Below are 22351 nucleotides of genomic sequence, written 5' to 3'. Positions count from 1 at the left end.
TAGTTGTCATGTCTCTTTAATCTCTTTTAATTTGAAATAATTCCTCAGCCTTTGTCTTTCATGACACTGACATTTTTGAAAAATACAGGCCAATTATTTTGTAGACTGCACCTAAATTTGTGTTTGTCTAATGTCTCCCTGTGAGATTTACTTATGCATCCCTGGCTAGAATACAACATGAGAGATGTTGTGTCCTTCTCAGGTATTACATCTGACAGCATGCAAGGTTTATCTGACTCTCACTGACTATATTAATTTTGCTTCCCCAGTAAGGGTATTATCAGATTTCTCCACTGTATAGTTACTGTTTTCCCCAAGTAATAATCCACCTATCAACAGCCACGCTCAGAACCATGCAAATATCCTGCTCCTCATCGAATCTGGTCCTTGAGATTTAGCATCCACTAAGGATTCTTGTCCTAGCCAGTCTACATCGATGGTTGCAAATGGTGATTTTCCAATTCCAACAGTTCCTCCACATTTATCAATGGGCATTCTAACAGTGAGAAAGAACGCTCCCCACTCACTCATTTATTATCACTGTATGAACATATCTATTCCCGTTTTATCTAATGGGTTATAATCCATTACTCTCATTATTTATTTTGATGGTCAAACTGTCCTAGATTTGCTCAGCGGGAGCCCCTTCAAGATGTCCTTTTGACGAGCCCCTGTGTCCTTTAGGAATGCCCCCGTTATTTTTTTGAGCACTTCCTTACTTTCTAGCATAATAAGATATTCCAGGCTCATCTAATACCTTCCCCAATCTAGTCCTGAAATCAGTTATTTTTTTTCAAAGAACTCTTAACTCATTTACTCCCAACACATTTACACAATCTTACAATACACCTAAAATAGGTTCAGAATTACTATACCATATTATTGCAAAACAACTTAATAGAAGGAATTCAGGGTTTGTTTGAAATTGCCCTTTTTACCCCATTCTAGACTGAAGGTATAAAGTCAAAGAACTGTGTTCAAAAGTTACTTAGATTAGTTCTTCTTTATGTCCTTTAGTGTGGTTATTTATTTGAAATGCAGGTGGTTCATTAGTTTCTGTTTGCTCAATGCTTTAGAATGCAATTTTGAGGCAAAAATGGGAGTTGAATTTGCATTAAACAGTATAAACTATAAAAATTTCATTGTTATTTTAGTATGAAATCTGTCATCTTTCTACTTACCAAAGGTCTAATTACAAGTTTCAACTATTAATATCATTAAGTTCTCTCAGGATATAAACAATAATAACACATCAAACTGCCACTAATGATCTACTCAAAGCCTTTTCAAAGATTTTAATGTAGAATTTGATTACTTTTGAACATACAAGCCAATGCTGATCTCCCCTTTTCCATAAGATTTATAAAATGAGTCAACCATTGAAGCATGCATCATTGCCATTTCAGATGCCCTTTTATAATAACTATATCTGCATTCTACAGTTAGATTCATGTTGAAAATTCTTAAAAACTTGTCACCTTTTTCTTAAAAAAAAAAAAAAATCAACCAACGATGCTAGATTTTGTTTTAGTACTATTTTGGAAAAGTCTTTTGAAACTGAAGAAGTAAAATGAAAAATCAAAAACAGAAAAAGGAAAAAATTAAATAAGAATAGGCTTACCGATGTAAAACTTAAAATTTTGTAGACTGGAATGAAGGAGAGATATTTTAAAGCAGAAGACAGATTTATCTTTTAATTTATTTATCCATAAAATATGGCTTTACCATAAAATAATTACCAATGGCTTCTTTCTCATCAGTCTATTTTATGACCCCTAAGCAAATAAGTGAAAATACACCCTCCAAAATCATATCACACTGGAGTAGGAGTGTTCTCAGTCTTGGATGGTTCTCAATGTTTTGTCTACCCTAAAACACCCTAAAATGGCTCTTGACTGTGACAATGTCATGGCTGGGGGTGGGGGCAGAGGTCAGCTGTGGAATATCCCTTTTGACACCCTTCAGAAGCACAAGAGGATTCTTGCTATATAAAAATTATAGGTGTTTAATAATGTTATGGAAACTGCTTTATGAACTAGCTAATTGTTAAAATGAAACATTTGAAATCAACACATTGATAGACAGGAGGTTTCTAATACTCAGCAAAAACATCTAACACAATAATAGCCTCATAAGAATCAACAGAATCAAAAGCCATTTTCGTTAAAAGATCAAATTAATAATGGCCTCATATAACGTGCATGGAAATTTAGAAAAGCTCATGAGTATGTATATATCGCTTCATGGAGGAGAAAAATAATAGTATTATGGTATCCTGGAAGCCACAAGGAGACTATTTCAAAAAGGAAATTATACTGAATGCTGCTGAGAGGCTGCACAAGGAAGTGACCACTGTGTGTGTGGGAGGAATATATATATATGATGGAGTTTATTGATAAACTTGGAGAGAAAAAAGAAAATATTTCAGTACAGTGGTTAGAAACAAAAAGTGGACCAGGTAAGTTTAGTTCAGAATAAGAAGTTAGAAAACAGACGGAACCCATGAACAAGCTCTATGCTCTGCAGGGAAAGCAGAAAAATGGGTGCCTAGAGAGTGGTGCGGCGATCAAGAGAAAAAAATTTCGTTTTTATTTTATTTTTTAAAGTGGGAGCTCTTAGAATCTGTCAATATGCAAATGGATATAAGCCAATAGGGAGAACATAACTGCAAGTCCTGAGTAAGTGAGATGGGATAGGATCCAGAGCAAAATCAGAAGAAGGCTGACCTTAGCCAGAAGCAGTATGCTTCTTTCATTGTAGTAAGAAGGAATGCAGAGTATCTGAGTACAGATGTAGCTAGGTCGGTGGAACTGGTCATAGCACCAAGTTCTTATTTGATGGCATCTATTTTTTCAATGAAATATAAGAAGCTTTTTCTAAACAGACTCACAAATATTTGAATAATCAGCTAGTCTATTTCAAATATCCTAAATAAATGTAAAAGTTAAGTACACATATACTGTTATTATGCTAGATCTGTGCTTTTCATGTATTTTGGACCCATCCCTTTTTCTTCCTTCTACTTCTTTCTCCTTCATTCTACTTTCGCTTCATTCTCAGGCCTGAATTACTACAATTTGCTCCAGGGCAGTTTCCTTACTTCCCATCTTTTCTTATATTAATATATTTAATGAATGTATGTCTAATTCATTTTCCTGAATTAGAAACACAACAAACATCTTCTGTTCCACCAAACAGAATAACTATGCCCTCTTTTCTTCATCAAGCTAAATTAGACATGTGAAGACTTGGGGATGGGCAGTGGGAGTGGAGGGAGACAAGGGAATCAACACCTTTTAGAGGAGAAGAATTCTACCACAGCCTCCTAATCATACTGATACAGATCTATGGCTCATCTGGTCTTAATAACCTACTGTTAAAGGAAATTCCTCACGGAATTTGGGAAACTGGGAAACTGAGTCTTCGAAACGCAAAGTAACTTTCCAGTCTACACAACTGGTAGGCAGCAGAACTGACATTCCAATGCAGATATTCTTGATTCCAAAAATTCGTGTAACTGTGCTATATAGCCAGTGCTGCAGTGTTGCAGTATGGCCACGAACCTGCTGCTAGTGATAGCTTTTCCTCCGTAAAGTGGGGAAAGGGTTAGGAAGAGCACAGTGCCTCCTAGGTCATCAACAACCATCCTAGTCCAAAGCTTTGAGAAACTGCTCCCTAAGCAAATGGGTATACACAGCTCATTTGCTTCTTCCTATCAGCTAGCACATGTTCCTCATTGATATCTGCTTAAACAGCATGTTGGAAGGTAGGAAATGTAGGTGTAAGGCAAGTTCTGCTTGAAAACACCAGGCACAAAAGTGGGTATCTGTTCAAAGAAGGTTTTTGTTTTAGGTCAACCTATATTTTTTTGCACCACCACACCCTGCTCCAGTTTCCTCAGCCTTATGAATGAGTAAGGTAAGGCAGGGACACTGACAAAGCTGGAGTACAGCAGGAAAAGATGGTATTCTGCAAAAATTCCATCAGTAAACTCTCCAACACTAAGTTAGTTACTTTAATTACAGAGCCTCTTTAATCCTAAATAATTACCAATTACTCCCTTTACTCCACTATTCAGGGACACCTCATTTTTTAAATAATAAAGCCTCATGATATGTGTTTCAATGACTTTTTAAAGTTTCAGAAAAATAACTCTCCCACGTTAGATAAACTAGGAAAATACTGGCTACTGGGCTGTTCCAACCTTAGGGCTGAGCCAAAGAGTAAATGGAAATAATGAACAGCACAGAAAGAAGATCATGAAGGAGGGGACTATGGGCTTATCTACCAGTTACCAACTGATAAAGCAGCAAGCTGTTGATAACTTTTACTTTTAGTCACAATTATTTCAGCTGTAAACGCTAAAATCATAATTTTGCTTTTTATTCACCTATAAAAAGCTAATGCATTAAACAATTAAGTTCTCTGCAGTACTATGTGAATAGTACTGAGAGTCCAATCATACCCCTCATAACTCACAGTTGCTTAAATACAGGTTTCTGATCAGCAGGTAGATTTAGAAAAATAACCATGCCACCGAAATTCCTATTGTTCATGTAGTTACACTCAATGCTTAAATCCTCAGAGTATACATATGAGAAATGACTGATTCCAAATAGTAATAACTGATCAAAAATAGTTTCAAGACTTCTAGGAAAATGGAGTAGATGTACTTTTCTGTATTCTTCCCACTAAGTACACCTAAAAAACCTGGACATCATATGTAAAATATATATAAGAAGACTCTCAATGGTGGACAGAAGAAGGCAGACCAGTTAAGGACCTTGGTACACAAGGAATGACTCATGGTGGTGAGTTCTCAAGTCCTTTTTGCCCCATATATACAGACTTAAGAGCTGAAGAAGCTGACAACTCAGAAAATGCCAACAGGTGCAGACAAACAAAAGCCTGTTCTCTCAAGCCAAAGGGCCAGGAAAGGGAAAGTCTGGCATGACAGAAAACCTTTAGACAATAACTGCCTCTTCCAGTCAAATACTACAAAAAACAAAAACAAACCCAAAAAAACCCCAAAAACAAAACCAAAAAAACTGTGGCTCTACCCCTACTCATGAAGCAAAGGCCTGTGATGAGTCTAAATTTGCAAGCTCACTAGGAAACAAGACTTTATCTCTGCCAGGTAACAATTAGCCCCTCCTCACCACAGTGTTGGTGGAGACCACAGACTGCCACAAACTTTCACTACAGCCCAATGGTAATAATGAAGTCACCCCTCTTCTCCTCCTGTGATGTCAGCCAAGGCCATGTGGGGAAAAGATCAGCAAGGATAGAGAAGAACTCAATAACACCATCAACGAACAGGATGGAACAGACATTTATAGAACGTTCCATCCAACAACAGCCAAAACACATTATTTTTACATGCCCATTTAACATATACCAACATAGACCACATTCTGGGCCATAAAACAAAAATTTTTTAATGAAAAGAACTGAAAACATAACAAGTGTTGTCCAACCACAATCGAATCAAACTAGAAGGTATATCAAAAAGGTAATAGAAAAATCTCCAAACACTTAGATTCTAAACAACATACATCTACTAAATATTTAACCATGGGTTAAAGAGAAAGTATTTAACCATGGGTTAAAGAGAAAGTCTCGAGAATTAAAAAAGAATATATTGAACTGAATGAAAATAAAAATAGAACGTATCAAAATTTGTGGAATACAGCCAAAGTAGTACTTAGAGGGAAATTTATAGCACTAAATGCATATATCAGAAAAGAGGAAAAGTCTCAAATCAATTTTCTAAACTACCACCCCAAAAAAAGAGTGAAGTAAGCCCAAAGTAAGCAGAAGGAAATAATAAACATAAGAACAGAAATCAACATAACTGAAAAAAAAAATCAATGAAACAATGACTTGGTTCTTTGAAAAGGGTCAATAAAACTGACAAACTTCTAGGAAACACTAGTAACACAGAAGAGAAAACACAAATTACCAATTATCAGGAATGCAACAGAGGCTATCACTACAGAGTCTGCAGACATTAAAAGGTATCTAACAAAAGAAAACTACAAACAACTCTACACACAGAAATCTGACAGCTTAGATGAAATTCCTTGAAAGACATAAGCTACCAAAACTCACACAAGGAAAAAATATATAACCTAATTAGCCCTGTACCTATTAGACATATTGAATGAATAATAATCTTCCAAAAAAGAAAGTACCAGGCCCAGATGGTTTCACTGGTGAATTCTACCAAACATTTATAGAAGAAATAATTTCTTCTAGAAAACAATCTCATCCAGAAAATAAAAGCAGATGGAACACTTCCTAATTCATTCTATGAAGCCAGCATTATCCTAATACCAAAATAAAGACATTACAAGTAGGGAAAACTACAGAATCAGTATTTCTGGTGATGGAAATGTTTTGTATCTTGAGTGCATCAATGTCAATATTCTGGTTGTGATACCATACTACAGTTTTGCAAGATGTTACCACTAAGGGAAAATAATAAAGAGGGTACTGGGAACCTCCCTGTATTATTTCTTACAACTGCATGTGAACCTACAATTATGTCAAAATAAAAGTTTAATGAAAATTTCACTAACCCTTATAATACTAAAGCATTAATGAATTCTAATGTCACATGTTCTACTTAAGAAAGCAATGTTAACAGTAATTATTATAAGAAAATTTAAAAGAACCATTTAAAACAGCAATTTGGTTGTAGCTGAAGCTCTAATATAAATTGCAATGAAAATGCTATAAGGTTGCTACAGTTTACTAGGGAAAATGACAGTTGCTCTCAGAGTATATACTAACAAGATATTATGCTTCACAAATACGTCATTTTTGATGAGTTAAATGATCATGCTGGTTTTAATGATCATTAAAGTAGGCCTGCTGGCTTTAATTACACAAAAGGTTGATGGGAAGAGGGTGAAACACTAGAATTCTGGGTTATCTAAACAGAAAATTTCTATTCTCTCCCATTCCATATATTTATGTCTAACTGTAACTCATTTAAGGCGTACACACTTAAATTATTTGAGCTGCCTCTTATTATGAAATGAATAGTTCAAACATTTTGATCATTATATCTTTCCTTATAGCTTCTGATAAATTGAATATTTATAAATGGAATGGAGTATTTATAAATGGAATATTTCTTGCCATATTAATAAACAAAGGATGTCACAGTCATCAAGGATTGCAACCCTCCAACATGAGCCGGTGAGCCCTGAGGAAACTCAGAGCTGAAAAGAATACCTGCCATCTAGCAGCCATCAGACTGCAGCCACTCCCTGCGGTGAGCCCTGAGGAAACTCAGAGCTGAAAAGAATACCTGCCATCTAGCAGCCATCAGACTGCAGCCACTCCCTGCGGTGAGCCCTGAGAAAACTCAGTTTGTGAAAATACAGGATACTGGCCCCAGAAAGCTGAGGTGCATATCAAAGGAATGATTTCAGTGAGCCCAGACTCTTGCATCTTCCCATACATAGAAAAGCACTAAATTCCTTAACTTGAGATACCTGGTTTTCTTTAATTGAAGATAATCTTTTGACTACCTATCCTTTTGTTGCAAAACTCCTATATATCCTGGCTCCTCCCCTCACTTCCTTGGAGCAGTTTCTCAGTCATCTGAGAGCTATCTCTCAGAGTTATCTGTTAGCCGTCTCCCGGGCTGTAGTCCTCATTTTGCCCCAAATAAAACCTAACTCGCAACTCTCACGTTGTGCTTTTTTTTTTTTTAAGTCAACACGACACTTCTAAATATTGTTTTCTTAATATTTCAAATGAATGTTATTCAAGCCTGCTGCCTAGAGAGCAAAGACTTAAGAACATCATTTATAAAGTTGGATAAATCAATTTATTATCCAAGTAAGTCATTTTCTTATAATAATACAATGATAAATCTTGCAGGTAATATTAATCAGGTAAATTTTCTTCTTTTTAAAAAGAACAATCTTTAAGCTAAGAAAGTAGAGAAACATTATATTAACGGATTGAATTTAAACCCTGAATTTATGGGTCAGTCCAATTTTTCAAATGTGTTTTATACCACATCCTTCTAAATGAATGAGTAGGTTAAAAAACCTTATTCTGCATATATAAGAATACTGAACTCTAGAGCCAAACTGCTTGAGTTCAAATCCCAAAAATTTCCCTTAAGGACTGTGAACTTGTAAAAGTAACCTAACTTCTGGTGTAAAAAAAGGTACAGTGATAATATCTATCTCCTAGTGTTATGAGGATTTAATGCCCTTAGAACAGGTCTTGGCTTACAGAAGCATTCAGGAGTTGTCAGCTGCTATTATTATTACTGTATTTTACATAAAGCTAACTTCTAAAACAAACTTTGGCTTGCTGCAAGTAACCTAAAAGACAATTCAATAAAAACTACTAAATGAACTGAATAGGTGCTAAAAAGAAGAAATGAACTAGCTTCAGGTTAACCTTTGACCTGTTTGCTCAAGGTGCAAATAACACTTTAAAATTTAAATCATGGTGACCTATGTCAGATATGGTCTTTTTAAAAAGGTACTACTTTTATATTCCTCTCCTAAGTCCTTTTCATATTCTTAAGGTTTCAAAAAAGTGTTGCAATCACTTTTAATAACAAAATCTTAATTTTCCTGCTCATGTCCAAAATTATAGACAGATCAAACCATTAATAAAATTTTCTTAACAATTAGTTAAGGGATTAACATTTTCAACACATCTTTAAAATGAGTATTCACACTGTTTTATTTCAATGACAATTTTTAACTTTCTTGCTCTAATACTAAAGGGAATTTAAAAAAAAAATCAGGAATTCATGTTAACAATAATTTTCACCTAATAAAACTGAAGTGGATAAACATATAGCTTTTCTTTAAAAGTAAGGGATTTCCTTTCATGGTTTGTTTTCTAGGAGGTACACTGTACTATCAGACTTCCTAATAACTGATAAAAATAATTCCTTAAGTTCAAATTAAGGACATGAGAAATCTGTCTTCAATCATGGAGGCTGATAGTAAAAATGTACTACACACGAAAGGCAATATGCTCTACTCTAGTACAGCTGATGTGCAAAACAGTCCATTAACAAAACAATAACAAAAAGAAGAGTAAAAATTAGGCCTTGGTTTGATATCTGGAAGTCTGCTGTGACAGCTGCAGGAAGTTTGATCTTTCCAGAATTGGAATATTCTCAAGCAAAGGAACTAACCAAGAAATCTGTTGATAAAAGGCTCAACAGATACCTTACCCATCACACCAATTAAAAAAAAGAAAAACTTTAATGCACTGTGTTTTAAGAGGTGTACATGACTATAAGCAATTCAAAACAATTTTTAAGAAGTAGAAAATTTAATAAGACTATTACAATATGGCATGAGAGTGAAATAATTAATAGTTATTGAGTACTTGTAGGACCTGGAAAATATGCTGCCCTCAGTGACCAGTAATCAGACCCTAGATGTCCTTATTTATTCAATTGTTTCATGGACTCATCCAAGTCCTGGACACAATGAAGTGAGCAAGAGAGACAAAAGCCCAAATCCTTGTGAAGCTTTCATTCTATTGGGGCAAAAAAATAACAACAACAAACGAATGCAATTTCAGATATCCATAAAGATAATAAAGTAATAAATCCATAAGGAAAATGAAGTAAGCTAACGGGATTGAGAACAAGAAGGCTTCTGCGAGGAGTAAACATTTGAGTGGAGATTTGACTGATGACCCATGTGAAGTTCTGGGGCACCGTCCCAGTTTTAGTAAAGAGAATGTGTTGGTCCAGACACAGAAAGGGGCTTCATCTGCGTGAGGAGCAGCAAGCATACAGCTGTAGCTGAAGCAGAGCTCAGGGAGAACACAGTACAAGACAAGATCAGAGATACGCAAGGCAGGGGCCCGATCATGCTCGGCTAGGGTTAAAGTCTGGATTTTATTCAGGGGTAATGAGAATATATTAATGAATTTTCTAATCACAGCACTGATTTATGCTTTAGAAAGACCACTCCAGCTATAGTGGAGGCAGAGAGACCCGTTATGAAGCTACCGCTGTCATGAAAGAAAGACGAAAGGCATGTACTAGGGCTAGAGCAGTGAAGCTGGTAAGAAATGGTTGGATTGGGGATTTGAAAGTATGGTAGACCTGAATTACTGATAGGTTGCTTTCAAAACGTGAGAAAAAGAAAGGAATCCTAAATTTTGGCTTAAGCAAAACCTAGCAGTCAAACCTACCCAGGCAGGGTCCAGATCATTTAACTCTTCACTCATCATGCTGAAGGCTTTCGTTTTATCTGAAAAGCAGTAGGAAGCAGTGAAGAAGAACAACAACAACAAAAAAGAGATAGGATTCCAGATATATCTTGCTGATTTAACACACCAGGCTCAGCAAGCACATACCAGACCCCTCAACATTGCCTCTAGCCTGAGCCACAGCTGATTCCTTCTAGAAAGGGAGCCAGCCCATCAATCACAGATTAGAATTTCCTCAGAAGTGCAATGAATCCAGACAAAAGTTTATTCTTGAGACACATTGGTGCAAATATATTCCTTTCCCTTATTCCCCTATCCCTAAATCTACTAGGAAACTGCTGGGATGAATTACCTTGGCAACCTCGTGACCATCTAAACTCACTCACTTTACATCCCTGTCATCCTCGGTTCTGCCAACGATAACTCTCCTTTGGCCATCTATCCTTTCCCAAACTCTCAGCCTCAATCTGCTGTCACCTCTTCTTATGACCCAACTTCCCACTGCGCCCCACAGAATCCCCTTTACATGATTAACAAATACTCCTACATCCTTATACTCTTCAATGAACACTCCCTTTGTCAACCACCTTTAATTTACCTGTAGCTCTGGCAAAGTAATACCATATGCAGCGCAGCCTTTTAAAAAGGAAGCTCCTCGTTCACCAAATCCCCACATACTTCATTCAGGAATAGAGAGATACATGTGTGTGGATGCTAAGTCTGAATATGGTAAAGAAGCATAATTCCAATGGAATTGATAAAATAACTCTAAATTCACAGGAGAATAAAGGATGAAAACACTCTACTTAATGGTAAATACTAGAGGATTAGTTCAAAAAACTAAAATATATCCATAGAAGGATACCATGAAATTTATAAATTCATGTTGCAGAAGAATACTTAGCACCTTCTGGGAATATTCATATAACTAAATTAAAAAAAAAGATTATTAAGCAATATGTAATGTATAAGGCTTATTTGATTAAAGAGAAAGGAGAATGCGGGGTGTGTGTACTAAGAAAAAAAGGTTATAAATAAAATATACCAGAATGTTCTCTGTAGGTGGTAGAATAATGAGTAATTTTTTCTTTTTTGTACTTTTCCTATTTTCCCTAATTTCTAAATGAATGTATTTTTTATACCTAGAAAAAAGGTCAAAATAAGTAAATTTTTAAAAATCCATAATCATAACACACCGAGACTGCTCTTCAATGAAATTTACACAGGCTTGTTTAGGCTTTTCCTATCCTTGTTTCCTAAAAAACAAAAAATAAACAAACAAAACCACCTCCAAGTCCTTCAGTTGACTGCCCAGAACTTCAGTCATTAACCAAAAACAAACAAAAAACCTTCAAGATCTCTTCTAAGCATATCATTCACTTAATAATTCAACAAAGAGTTTAACGAGTCTTTCCAATTAATTATTCTCTTTAAAATACCTAAGTGCACTATTCAAAGCAGATGGCTACATGTTGGGGTCCCTTAGCTAAGGGTATGTTGTTGTTTTATACAGCTCTGTAAAAACTCATGCATTCTTTATGCGGAAGAGGGTATTAGTCATTTATTTATTTTAAAATATTCGGTAAGAGAGATTTTCACTTTGTTAATTTCCTTTAAGGAATATACATATATCTATACACAATTTTGGCTAATGCACAAAAGCAGTAACATAAGAAATTTTGGAAGTCATCTTTGGCAATTAAATTCCCAAAGACGAAAAAAATTAAGAACAGAAACTTCACCCTCAAGGTTAAGTAATGGTACTACAACTACATCTGGCATAAAAATAATGACACATCATCTAGAATAATCTCTAATAACTCTAAATTAAGACTTTCCTTTCAAAAGATTCTCTTTTTACCACTGCTCAATCTTTTAAATTTAACTTTGGAAATAATACTTCCACCATAATTCCATCAGAAAGAACTGCTTAGAAGAGAACCTGCATGGGCAGAAAAACATTTTGGAATATATTTCACTGCATTATGTAACACGAGTGTGTAAATATCATTAGCTTATATTTTCCACTAGAATGCTTTTCTTTTAAATCATATCTGAAAAATTGTATGTCATTTCCAAGAGAGCATATTCTTGAAAAAAACAATTAATGAGCTCAGTATTATGACCAAGAAGAATTTAATATCTTCCTATCTAAGCCAAATACAGTGCTAGATGCTTTTCCAGGGAAGTTTAACAGACATGGTATCTGTCCTCCAGGAAGCTTTGATCTCTATGAGTTATTCTGCCAAATTTCTTTCCCAAACTAACAACAGCCAGTATAACCTCCCCTGAAATTCACTTCCACTTAGAAGATAGCTTCTTGTTGTTAATAACTTATATTCAAACTCTGTCTTTAAAAAAAGTGAAGGGCTTCCCTGGTGGCGCGGTGGTTGAGAATCTGCCTGCCAATGCAGGGGACACGGGTTCGAGCCCTGGTCTGGGAAGATCCCACATGCCGCGGAGCAACTAGGCCCGTGAGCCACAGTTACTGAGCCTGCGCGTCTGGAGCCTGTGCTACGCAACAAGAGAGGCCGCGATAGTGAGAGGTCCGCGCACCGCGATGAAGAGTGGCCCCCACTTGCCGCAACTAGAGAAAGCCCTCGCACAGAAACGAAGACCCAACACACCCATAAATAAATAAATAAATAAACCCAAAGTTAAAAAAAAAAAAAAACAAACCAGAAAGCAAAACATAACAAAATTTATAAAAAAACAAAAAAAGTGAAAGTGGATCTAAAGCAGTGCTGCATTAAATGAACAAATGGACAAATCTAACAAACGGACAAGGCAGGCGTTGAGGACTGAAGAGAAGGAAAGGTCAGATGGAGGACACAGATACAGAGACAGTCTTGGTCAGCATTTATAATATCCCTCTAGTACTGAATTTTCTCCTTTGGTCAGAGACCACTCCAAGGCTGCAATCGTTGCCCGGGGCTTTGCTAAAGGAAGAGACTGAAAGGCTGCAGAACCTAAACAGCAGCCCTGAGGCTACAGACTTTAATTTCATTATTTAAAACTTTATAATTATATTTAAATTTCTTCTTATCTACACTGGTTTAAAATAGCTTTATTCCTCTAGTGTACGTTATCTTGATTCAGCAACTGAATCACCTAAACTCTTATTAATTTAGATAAATCAGATTATTCTGATTTAGCAGAGATTATGTTAATTTTAACACTGAGGGAAGCTGTCTTTCCATGCAGAGTAATTAAGCAAAATTCCACATATTTTCAAAGCTTTCTGTATATATTTTCCATTCACCTCAGAATCTTTGTTAAAAATGGACTCAACTTAAAAGTGAATAAAAGATTTATTTTCTTCAAACCTGGACAAATTTAAAAGGAAGCTAAAAGTCATTTACTTTCATACAACCTAAAACAATACTGTGAGCACTGCAGTGACAGAGGCTCCAAATTATGAAAGTCAGTTAAGTAAAAGAAGGCAAAGGCAGCAGAACTCAGATGCTGAGAATAAAAACAAAAATAGATCCAATGCAGCACTCTGCGAATGAAGATCAGTGAAAACGGTTGCTCAATAGCACATCCCTTATAGCATTATTTCCTATGTTGTTATTGAGAGAGCCTTTCTATTCCAGCATTTCCTCTTTGTTGGTTCCTGACACTTGCCTTAATAAAACCAATACTTAAGCCAAAATTTTTCACTCTCTGAAGAAAGAAGGTAATCCATTGCCTCAGTTAAAAAGTACTTTGCTATCATGGTAAAAGGGAGAAGATAATGATAAAAATATAAACAGAGTGGCAAGGGAGGAGCGGCATCATATTTTATTTAACCATTGATCTAAGCAATAAGGCAGCAGGTTGTCTTTCCTATCAAAACTACTTTTATAAAGTAATACAAATGCCCTTGCTTGCTCAATAGTGAAGGTCTTCAAAAGAATCAACTGAGAAGATGAGGTACAGGAAATTACAATCCAAACCATTAAAAAAAAAGTCTAAAGCAGGAATAATTATGTTATCATTTAATGCTGTAATTCTCAGAAATTCTAAGTATAATAAGCAATCCTATTGCTTATGCTTATGCCAGTATAGCGATTAACGAAAACAGTTAATATAACAAATCAATAATAGAGATAATGGCATATATATTTGTTGAGCTTTTATCAGTAGAAAAAAAATAAAATTCAGACCATAAAGATTTTATAAAAGCAAGCTAATAGATCCAATAGCTAGTAGATAAAATAATCGGGCAGCTCTGTTTTCTTACCTGTAAGGACAGCTTTTGCTGAAGGATCTGCCAGGTCCAGGGCTGATTTCCCATCAGTGTTCCGAATGTTTGGATCAGCTCCGTGCTGCAGCAGCACTGTGCAGGGAAAGCAGAAACAGTATCTTACCTCAGGGATACAAAGATTATTTACTGGTAAGTGCCGCCTCGGCATGGTGTAGGCATAAACATACATTGCACAATTTTTTCTCTTTCAAGAAAAAAAAAAGAAAGAAAGAAAAAGAAAAAAAAGCACTGCAGCAAAGGATCCTCTCTAGAGTAAAGCGAAGTTGGCAACTTGTGGTACAGTATTATCACATGACTTAACATCATAAACACGAAACTAGAAAAATCCTGCAACAGACAGTTTGGGTTTGCCTCCTTCAGGCAGAAGGATGGGGAGCTGCATGCTCGCTGCCTCGCACTGTGAAATCCTCTCACTATGAGCCTGCCCTGTCTTTACTACCACTGTGGCTGCTTGTTGCTGCTGCTGCTTCACTGCTGAATTTCCCACCGCTTCCTCGTCTTGGAACAGCTGTAATACTGTGCAAGCCTTTTAGTGATCACCGCTTACATGTATGGAAACTCACCAGAACATACTGGCTTGCTTCCAAGAAGTTTACCAGACACAGTAACGCATGCAACTTTGGTTCCCTGTAGCCGAGCTGCAGAAAGGAACTGCCTTCCACAATAATTCTGGCCATCAAAAATTTTTAGAATCAGAAATTCAATCACTATGATATATGCTGAGGAATGAATGTTACACATGCTATATTGGATAAAAAGTAGCTACAGAGAATTTTGAGATGTGTAGGCTTCCAAAAGAGAGAATCACTGTTTAAGTAAAATCCAGATATAATTTACTAATCTAAAACATTTCTCAACTGCTTCTGGTATGTGTGTGTACAGGGGCGGGGTGGGGATGGTGGAGGGGGAGGGTGGGTGTTGCTATAACACTACCCAACCAATGGTTAAACTAATAAATATATTAAAAACTAGTCTAATAAGCAAAGTTCAATTACAAGTTATTCTAACAGTTCAAATGTAACACAAGATTTTGTGTACTCCTGGAGAGAACAGAAGTTGTTACCATTTACCAATATTCTATAGCATAAATTTAAAACAAAGCAGAAATATTAAATGCAAATAAATGGTTAAAGACATGTTATATAATGACTGTTGATGTGTCCCAGATTTTCATTCATTAACAGTCCCATGCTAAAGTACATATATTCTTTAGGAATATTTGGAAGGCAAGCCTCATATATTATTAAGTATAGAGCTTTATAAAGCTCTTCTTCTCCCTTTAATACATAAGCCATCTAGTCGATGGTTTTATTATAAGGTACAAAGGAACAGCCTTATCTAGAATTGGGACGCAGCTGCTGGGACAGCGTGCATCAGCATCTCTTGCACTAAATCTTGGATACTTTCAGACTTGGGATAACAAAAACTAGCCATGGCTTGAAAAGATGCAGTGAGATTTTGCTAAGACTTTCACTCTTGACTGTAAGCAATGAACATAATTCTTTTCCAGATGTTTATAAAGTGACAAAAGTAGCACAAAATAGCAAGTACCATAATGTGAAACTGTAGTTATTCTTTCATCATAATGAATAAGCTTTCACAGCAATATATATTTTTTTATTCCAGGAAGAAATCCCAACATGAAGATTTGGCTTGTAAAGGGTCTTTATCATGAAGCAAGCTCATGTATCAAATGTAAAGATGACAGCTATCGCTATATCTTTGTTTAGTTGCGGAGTGATCACATGCAAAAAGTAGGAAAACAAAGAAATAACAGCTACCATGAAAAGCTGAGTTTTTTTATCGCATACTTCGAGAACTTCAGAACCGGCTTTAAACAAGAAGTATAAGAACGTAGTTTAACATCCTTGATGATAATATGGTGGGAGCTTTTACTTTGCAGCTTAATGCGTGGTAGAGGCAAAACATAGAAAGCCTTATCGTTCCTCCAAAAGTCACCTAAAGTCTCAGGCTTACCTATTATATCTTTGCTATTTTGCAACAGAAATCTGCCATTACAGTTTAGCTGCAGTTTTGCTTTGTTTTAGTAGACTTTGAAAGGAGTAATCTTTTCACTAGAAATATCTGTTTTCTAAACATTTTTGAGTCATATGCATCTCATTCATTGGACCTGAACACACAGAAACATCACTGAAGAGTTACATAGCAACAGAGAAGAAGAAGCTGAATTTTCCAAACCAGATGCTGATAACAAAATCCACATTAGAAAATAATCGAACCATTTTAATTCACCAGATATGGGTAAAAACCCCACAAAACTCAGTAGAGTTAAGAGTTTTAGGAGCAATAAAGGTATCCATAACTAGACCGCAAGGGATCTAAACTTACCTAACTTTTTATAAAAGGGCAGCACTGGGGAGATTAAATGGGAACAAAAAATGGCATCAAAAGTACTAAGCACAGAGCCTGATAATACATATCAACTAATACTAATATTTAAAGCACATTTTAAAATGTATTTGTACTCTCAACTCTACCACTAACTACTAATTCATTGCTTTGTCCTAGAGCCAAACCTTCAGATCTTAACTTTTTCTGTAAAGGGCCAGAGAGAAAATATATTAGGCTTTGTAGACCATATGGTCTCTGTCTCAGCTATTCAGCCTTGCCTCAACCCCATCATTACAGAGGAAAAGCAGCCACAGACAATACTTAAAGGCATGTGTGTGGCTCTGTTTCAATAAAACTTTATTAAAATTTGAATTCTGTATAATTCTCATATATAAGAAAATATTATTATTATTGTGTATTTTTAAAAATCATTTAAAATGTAAAAACAATTCTTAGCTTACAGGACATACAAAAAACAAGGGGTGAACTGGATTTGGCCCATGGTCATAGTCTGCCAACCTCGACCTTGGGCAGTGATAGATAAAGTGTGGGCAGTGATAGATAAAGCGTGGGCAGTGATAGACAAAGTGTGGTCCATGGACTGTTCTAGTCCTAGAACTCTCTGTAATCCATCGACATTGAGATAACCACAGAAATTAAGAGGAAGCATTTAAAACTGTGTCATTTTAAAATTATTTTTTCCAGTACCTCATCTTTATTGTAGTTTACAGAGTTATTGGCCTGCCATGCATTGGGGAAGGAAAAAAACTGGTCCCTGACCACAGACAAGGTTGAGAAGCACTAAGCCGGTTCCCAGGTCTATAAAGTGAAGGACCTGGACTAGATAAATGATTTCTATGTACCTAGAATAGGCCTCAAATCCCTGATAATGCTTTTAGAGTTACAGTCTAAGCATTAAGATCTAAAACCTTAAAAAAGAAAAAAAGATTTGCCTCAAGCAGACCCTTTTCCTTCCCTACCCTTTTAATCAAAATGGAAAAAAAAAAAAGATTTATTTATCCTAACACTTGATTTAACAAAAACAAAACTAATAGTTGAGACCATGATCAAAGTTGTAGGGTACATACTAAAAAGTACCAAACTACTTCTTGAGCAATTCCTCAAGCCAAATTTGTTTCACACTATTCCCTATGAAGATCTGTGTGATCTTCTGTGTGATTTTCTAAAACCAGAAGAACAGCACATACATAGGGCAAAGATAACAACCATGGCTTTCAAGAATGTCAGTCTGTACTTGAAGTGGTGACATGTAGGACTCTCAATGCTGGATGCTTCAAAAGTTGCTTTCAAAGTTCTGTGCTACCAAAAGGAATAATAAAATATGACTACGGATACATAATACAATTAGAAATTCATCTTGTAACAGATTCTTCTTCAAAAGTAGCACAAATGTCTGAAGCAAAGTTCCCAGAATATACAATCAATATACAAACTAAGGTTTGAAAGAAAAACAAGGAAACTAAAATCTGAGTAACATTCAGTAAGTAAATTTGAGACTACTGTGGACGGACATTCAAAATCTCCTTGTATTATCTTTAACCAATTAGGGCATTATCAAACCTCAAATCCCAAATGACTAGGCTGTATATCTCAAATCCATTTATCTCCTTTGGAAGTTATAAGGGTGGAGAAAATATAGCAGCTAGCATAATAACAGAGAGTTAAACCCAAGGTAAGATCAGAATATTCAAAATGACATTCTCAAAAGAGCTATGGCAAGAAGGACATGTGATTTTCCTATTTCTGGTGCAAACATTCAGCTACAGTGAGCCAGATTCAGGGAGCATGCCTTCAGTCTGTGACCAATGCGGCAGAGACTGAAATCGATTCATTTAATTCCTCAAAACTATTAAATTTAAGCATTCATATCATTTTAGAAAATATTTCTACACGTATGCGAAGCCTCATCTTATCAAATTCCTAGAAAAATATGAAGTGCTATTATGATAAATTATATTTAAGTACAGGCACTAATAACTGATTTAAGAAGATAGAAGAAATAGAAACAATGTGAATTTTCCAAGCTAAAAATGTAGCAAGGCTTTTAGGTAAATTATGAAAAAGCATTTAAGTATAGTTTTCACTTTTAATGGCAGAAACCCTCCTATTAAGATATGGTAAATTCTTTGTTATGTGAATTTTAGAGCTACATTAAAGGTCTAAAACTGTTCTTCACAATGAACAGACACTCAATTTTAAAAGAAGTTATGTTTATGTTAAAATGTTTTGCAAGTATTTCATAGTCATCTTACTCTTTTAATTAGAGTATAGAGATACTCATTTGACTGAGTTTCTAAAATTAAATCACACAAAGCACCAAGTTTAGCAAATAAAATTTTTAATTTTAGAGCAAAATACTAAGAGACCAAATTTTAACTAGCTATAATATTCAATGCATAAGACAAAAGATATACAAACTTCTAATATATGAAAAGATGCTCAATATCATTATTCAAAAGAAAATGCAAATTTAAAAGATGGGCAATAACCCATCTTTTATTATTAATGGTATTCCATATTAATGAGAATGTACTAAACTGGAACTCTCATCCATTGCTGGTGGGCATGTAGAGAGGTATGTAACTACTTTGGAAATCAATTTGGCAATTACTTATAAAGGTAAATATACACTACTGTATGTTCTAACATCCTACTTTTAGATATTTATCCAAGAGGAAAAGAAATATGTCCATACAAAACACCTGCACATGAAAATTTCATATGTTTATTTAGAAAAGCAAAAAAATGAAAAACATCTCAATATTCATCAACAGATGAAAGGATAAGCAAATTGTAGCATATCATTACAAAAGAATACTACTTAGCAATAAAAAGAAATAAACTATTGACTCATACTAGAGGGATGAAATCTCTACAACATGCTGAGCAAAAGGAGCCACACAGGAAAGAACATATTTCTAGAACAGAAAACTAATCTACAGTGACAGAAAACAGATCAATTGTTCCCTGGGGATGGTGGAGGGGAAGAGAAAACTGACTGCCAATGGACACCAAAGAACTTTTCAGAGTGATAAAACTGCTCTATTAAATTGTGGTAGTGGTTACACGGGCGTATACATTTGTCAAAACTCGTCAATATATATACTTAAAATGGATGCATTTTATTTCATTTTCTCAAACTAATTTTATGTTGTAATTCAATAAAGTTGATTTTTTAAAAGCTCAATAGAGGGGTTTAATCGCAGATTAGATAAATCTGAAGAGAAATTTATTGACCTGGAAAACATGTCAACAGATCCAAGAATGCTGCAAGGAGAAATAATCATGGACAAAGGATGGAGTGAGAAGGTCTAATATGTTGTAATCAGTCTTAAAAGAAACACATACATATCTGAAGAGATAATGCCTAAGATTTTCCCATAACTAATAAAAGACACAAATTTATACGTTCAAGAAGCTCAAACAGGATAAACTCAATGATACAGAAAAAAATATTACACATATAAATTAGGAACAACTACTATGAAAAAATAGCTGATAATTCAAAACAAAGCAATAAGTTTATAGAGTAATACGTCGGAGGTAAATAATTTGTGAACCTACCCTAACTATAGTGTATGTTATACTATATAGCAGATGTCAAGCAATGATTTAATTATAAATCTGTTTCCATGTATATCTGCAAAAAACAATATTTTTACAAGGTTAAAACCCCATATTCCTATTCTTGGGATAAATTTAATTTAGGTAACATCAATTAAATTACGTTATACCTTAAAAATTACTTTAAAATAAATGTTAATAGCTTTAAATACATTCCTACAAACACTACTCTAGAACCAAGATATACAAGGTCTGACTAGGCAAATCAAAGAAAACTCTTTGATATAAATTTAATATTTATTTTCATTTGCAAAATTTTTTGTTTTAAAAATATTTTATTTCCTCTTTATATTTTTTAGAATCTCTTCCTTTATTAAGATCCATCTTCTTACCAGCAGTTTCCACTCCCAGATAAACTAACTATTTAAATCCTTCAAATTCTAACATTCACAGGAGATAAATACTGGTTCTACACACCAAATTAAATTTGGGACTCAGAAAGAGTGACCAGTTCTATTCCCTGTCAACATACTCATGCTAATCAGTAAGTTTCTCTCAACATAAACTAGACTCATGTTGATTTTTTTTTTGATGCTCAGTGGTATCTTTTCACTGAATGAGTAGTGACACTCACTGAGTAAAGAAGGTTTCTTTCATCTTAATTAATATCCTTTGGAGAAACCTCCAAGAACCTCATAATATAATGCCTAGCCTAATGTGACCCTACTTATAAAGCTCCTCTGAAATGGAGATTTAAGAGCAGGTATTCTGGTATATAATGAACAGAGGTCCGAGCAAGCTGGAGAAAAGTTTTGAAGTAATGGTTGTGTGGTCTTAGCTTGGCCTGGTTAGCCATAAATTAAGATGATTAAGTGATTTTCTAGTGCCTAGAGCTACACTGTCCAATATAGTAGCCACTATCCGTATGTTAGTATTGAGTCTTTGAAATGTGGCTAGTGAGATTGATGATCTGAATTATTAATTATATTTAATTTTAATTAATTTAAATATTAAGTTGATACATGATACACTGGTCCATGATTCAGTTATTGGAAAATGTTTAATATGTTTTGAACACCTTAGATATGTGAATCTACTGTTTCAACTGTAAATTTTATTAAATCTAAATACAGATCAAGTATTACTGATGAAAAGTTTGCTTGAATTGAGATGTGCTTTAAGTAGAAGATATACACTAGATTTCAGAAACCAGTTGAAAAAAATATAAAATTTTTCATTAATAATGTTTTTTAATGTTGTATACCATTTTTAAAGGTTATTTCCCATTTACAGTCATTACAAAATATTGGCTCTATTCCCTGGGTTGTACAATATATCCTGGAGCCTATCTTAACACCCTCCCACTGCCCCACCCCTATATTGCACCTCCCCCACCTCCCCACTGGTAACCACTATTACGTTCTCTATATCTGTGAGTCTGCTTCTTTTTTGATATATTCACTAGTTTGTTGTATTTTTTAGATTTCCATATATAAGTGATATCATACAGTACTTGTCTTTCTCTGACTTATTTCACTTAGCATAATAATGTTTTATACTCATTATATGTTGAAATAATATTTTGGACATGCTGCTTTAAGTAATATATTATTAAATTAATATCACCTGTTTCTTTTTAATGTGGCTATTAGAAAAATTTAAATTACATTCATGTCTGGCATTATATATCTACTGAACAGCACTACTCTAGAGCAGAGTGAACTACTGACATTTTGGACCAGATAATTATTTACTGCAGGTGTAGGGTGATGGCTCCACCATAGTGCCCTGGAGACTCTGCAAGCATCCTCACATGCTAAGCAAAGACTTGAATCACAGTTCATCTGTGTCTTGGTGCAAATGCCTTGTGACCTCTGGAAATGAAAGATGAGAGACTTGCAAGGAGCTACTGTGAGGCCACCTTCCACTCACCTCTCTACCTTCCCT

The 22351-nt window shown here is 35.0% G+C and overlaps 1 protein-coding gene across 1 annotated transcript in view; it reads right to left on the bottom strand.

Annotated features, from left to right (window-relative positions):
• Window positions 1–22351, bottom strand: part of TNKS (tankyrase) — a 179374-nt gene that overhangs the window by 115374 nt on the left and 41649 nt on the right. The window contains exon 3 of the mRNA XM_061177564.1: window positions 14444–14539. Coding sequence (XP_061033547.1) covers window positions 14444–14539 — 96 coding nt within the window. The remainder of the gene's footprint in view (window positions 1–14443; window positions 14540–22351) is intronic.

This window comes from Eubalaena glacialis, chromosome 20, assembly GCF_028564815.1.
Source record: "Eubalaena glacialis isolate mEubGla1 chromosome 20, mEubGla1.1.hap2.+ XY, whole genome shotgun sequence".
Classification (NCBI taxonomy): domain Eukaryota; kingdom Metazoa; phylum Chordata; class Mammalia; order Artiodactyla; family Balaenidae; genus Eubalaena; species Eubalaena glacialis.
Note: the sequence above shows the minus strand (reverse complement) of the source record. Positions and strands in the feature narration are given on the sequence as shown.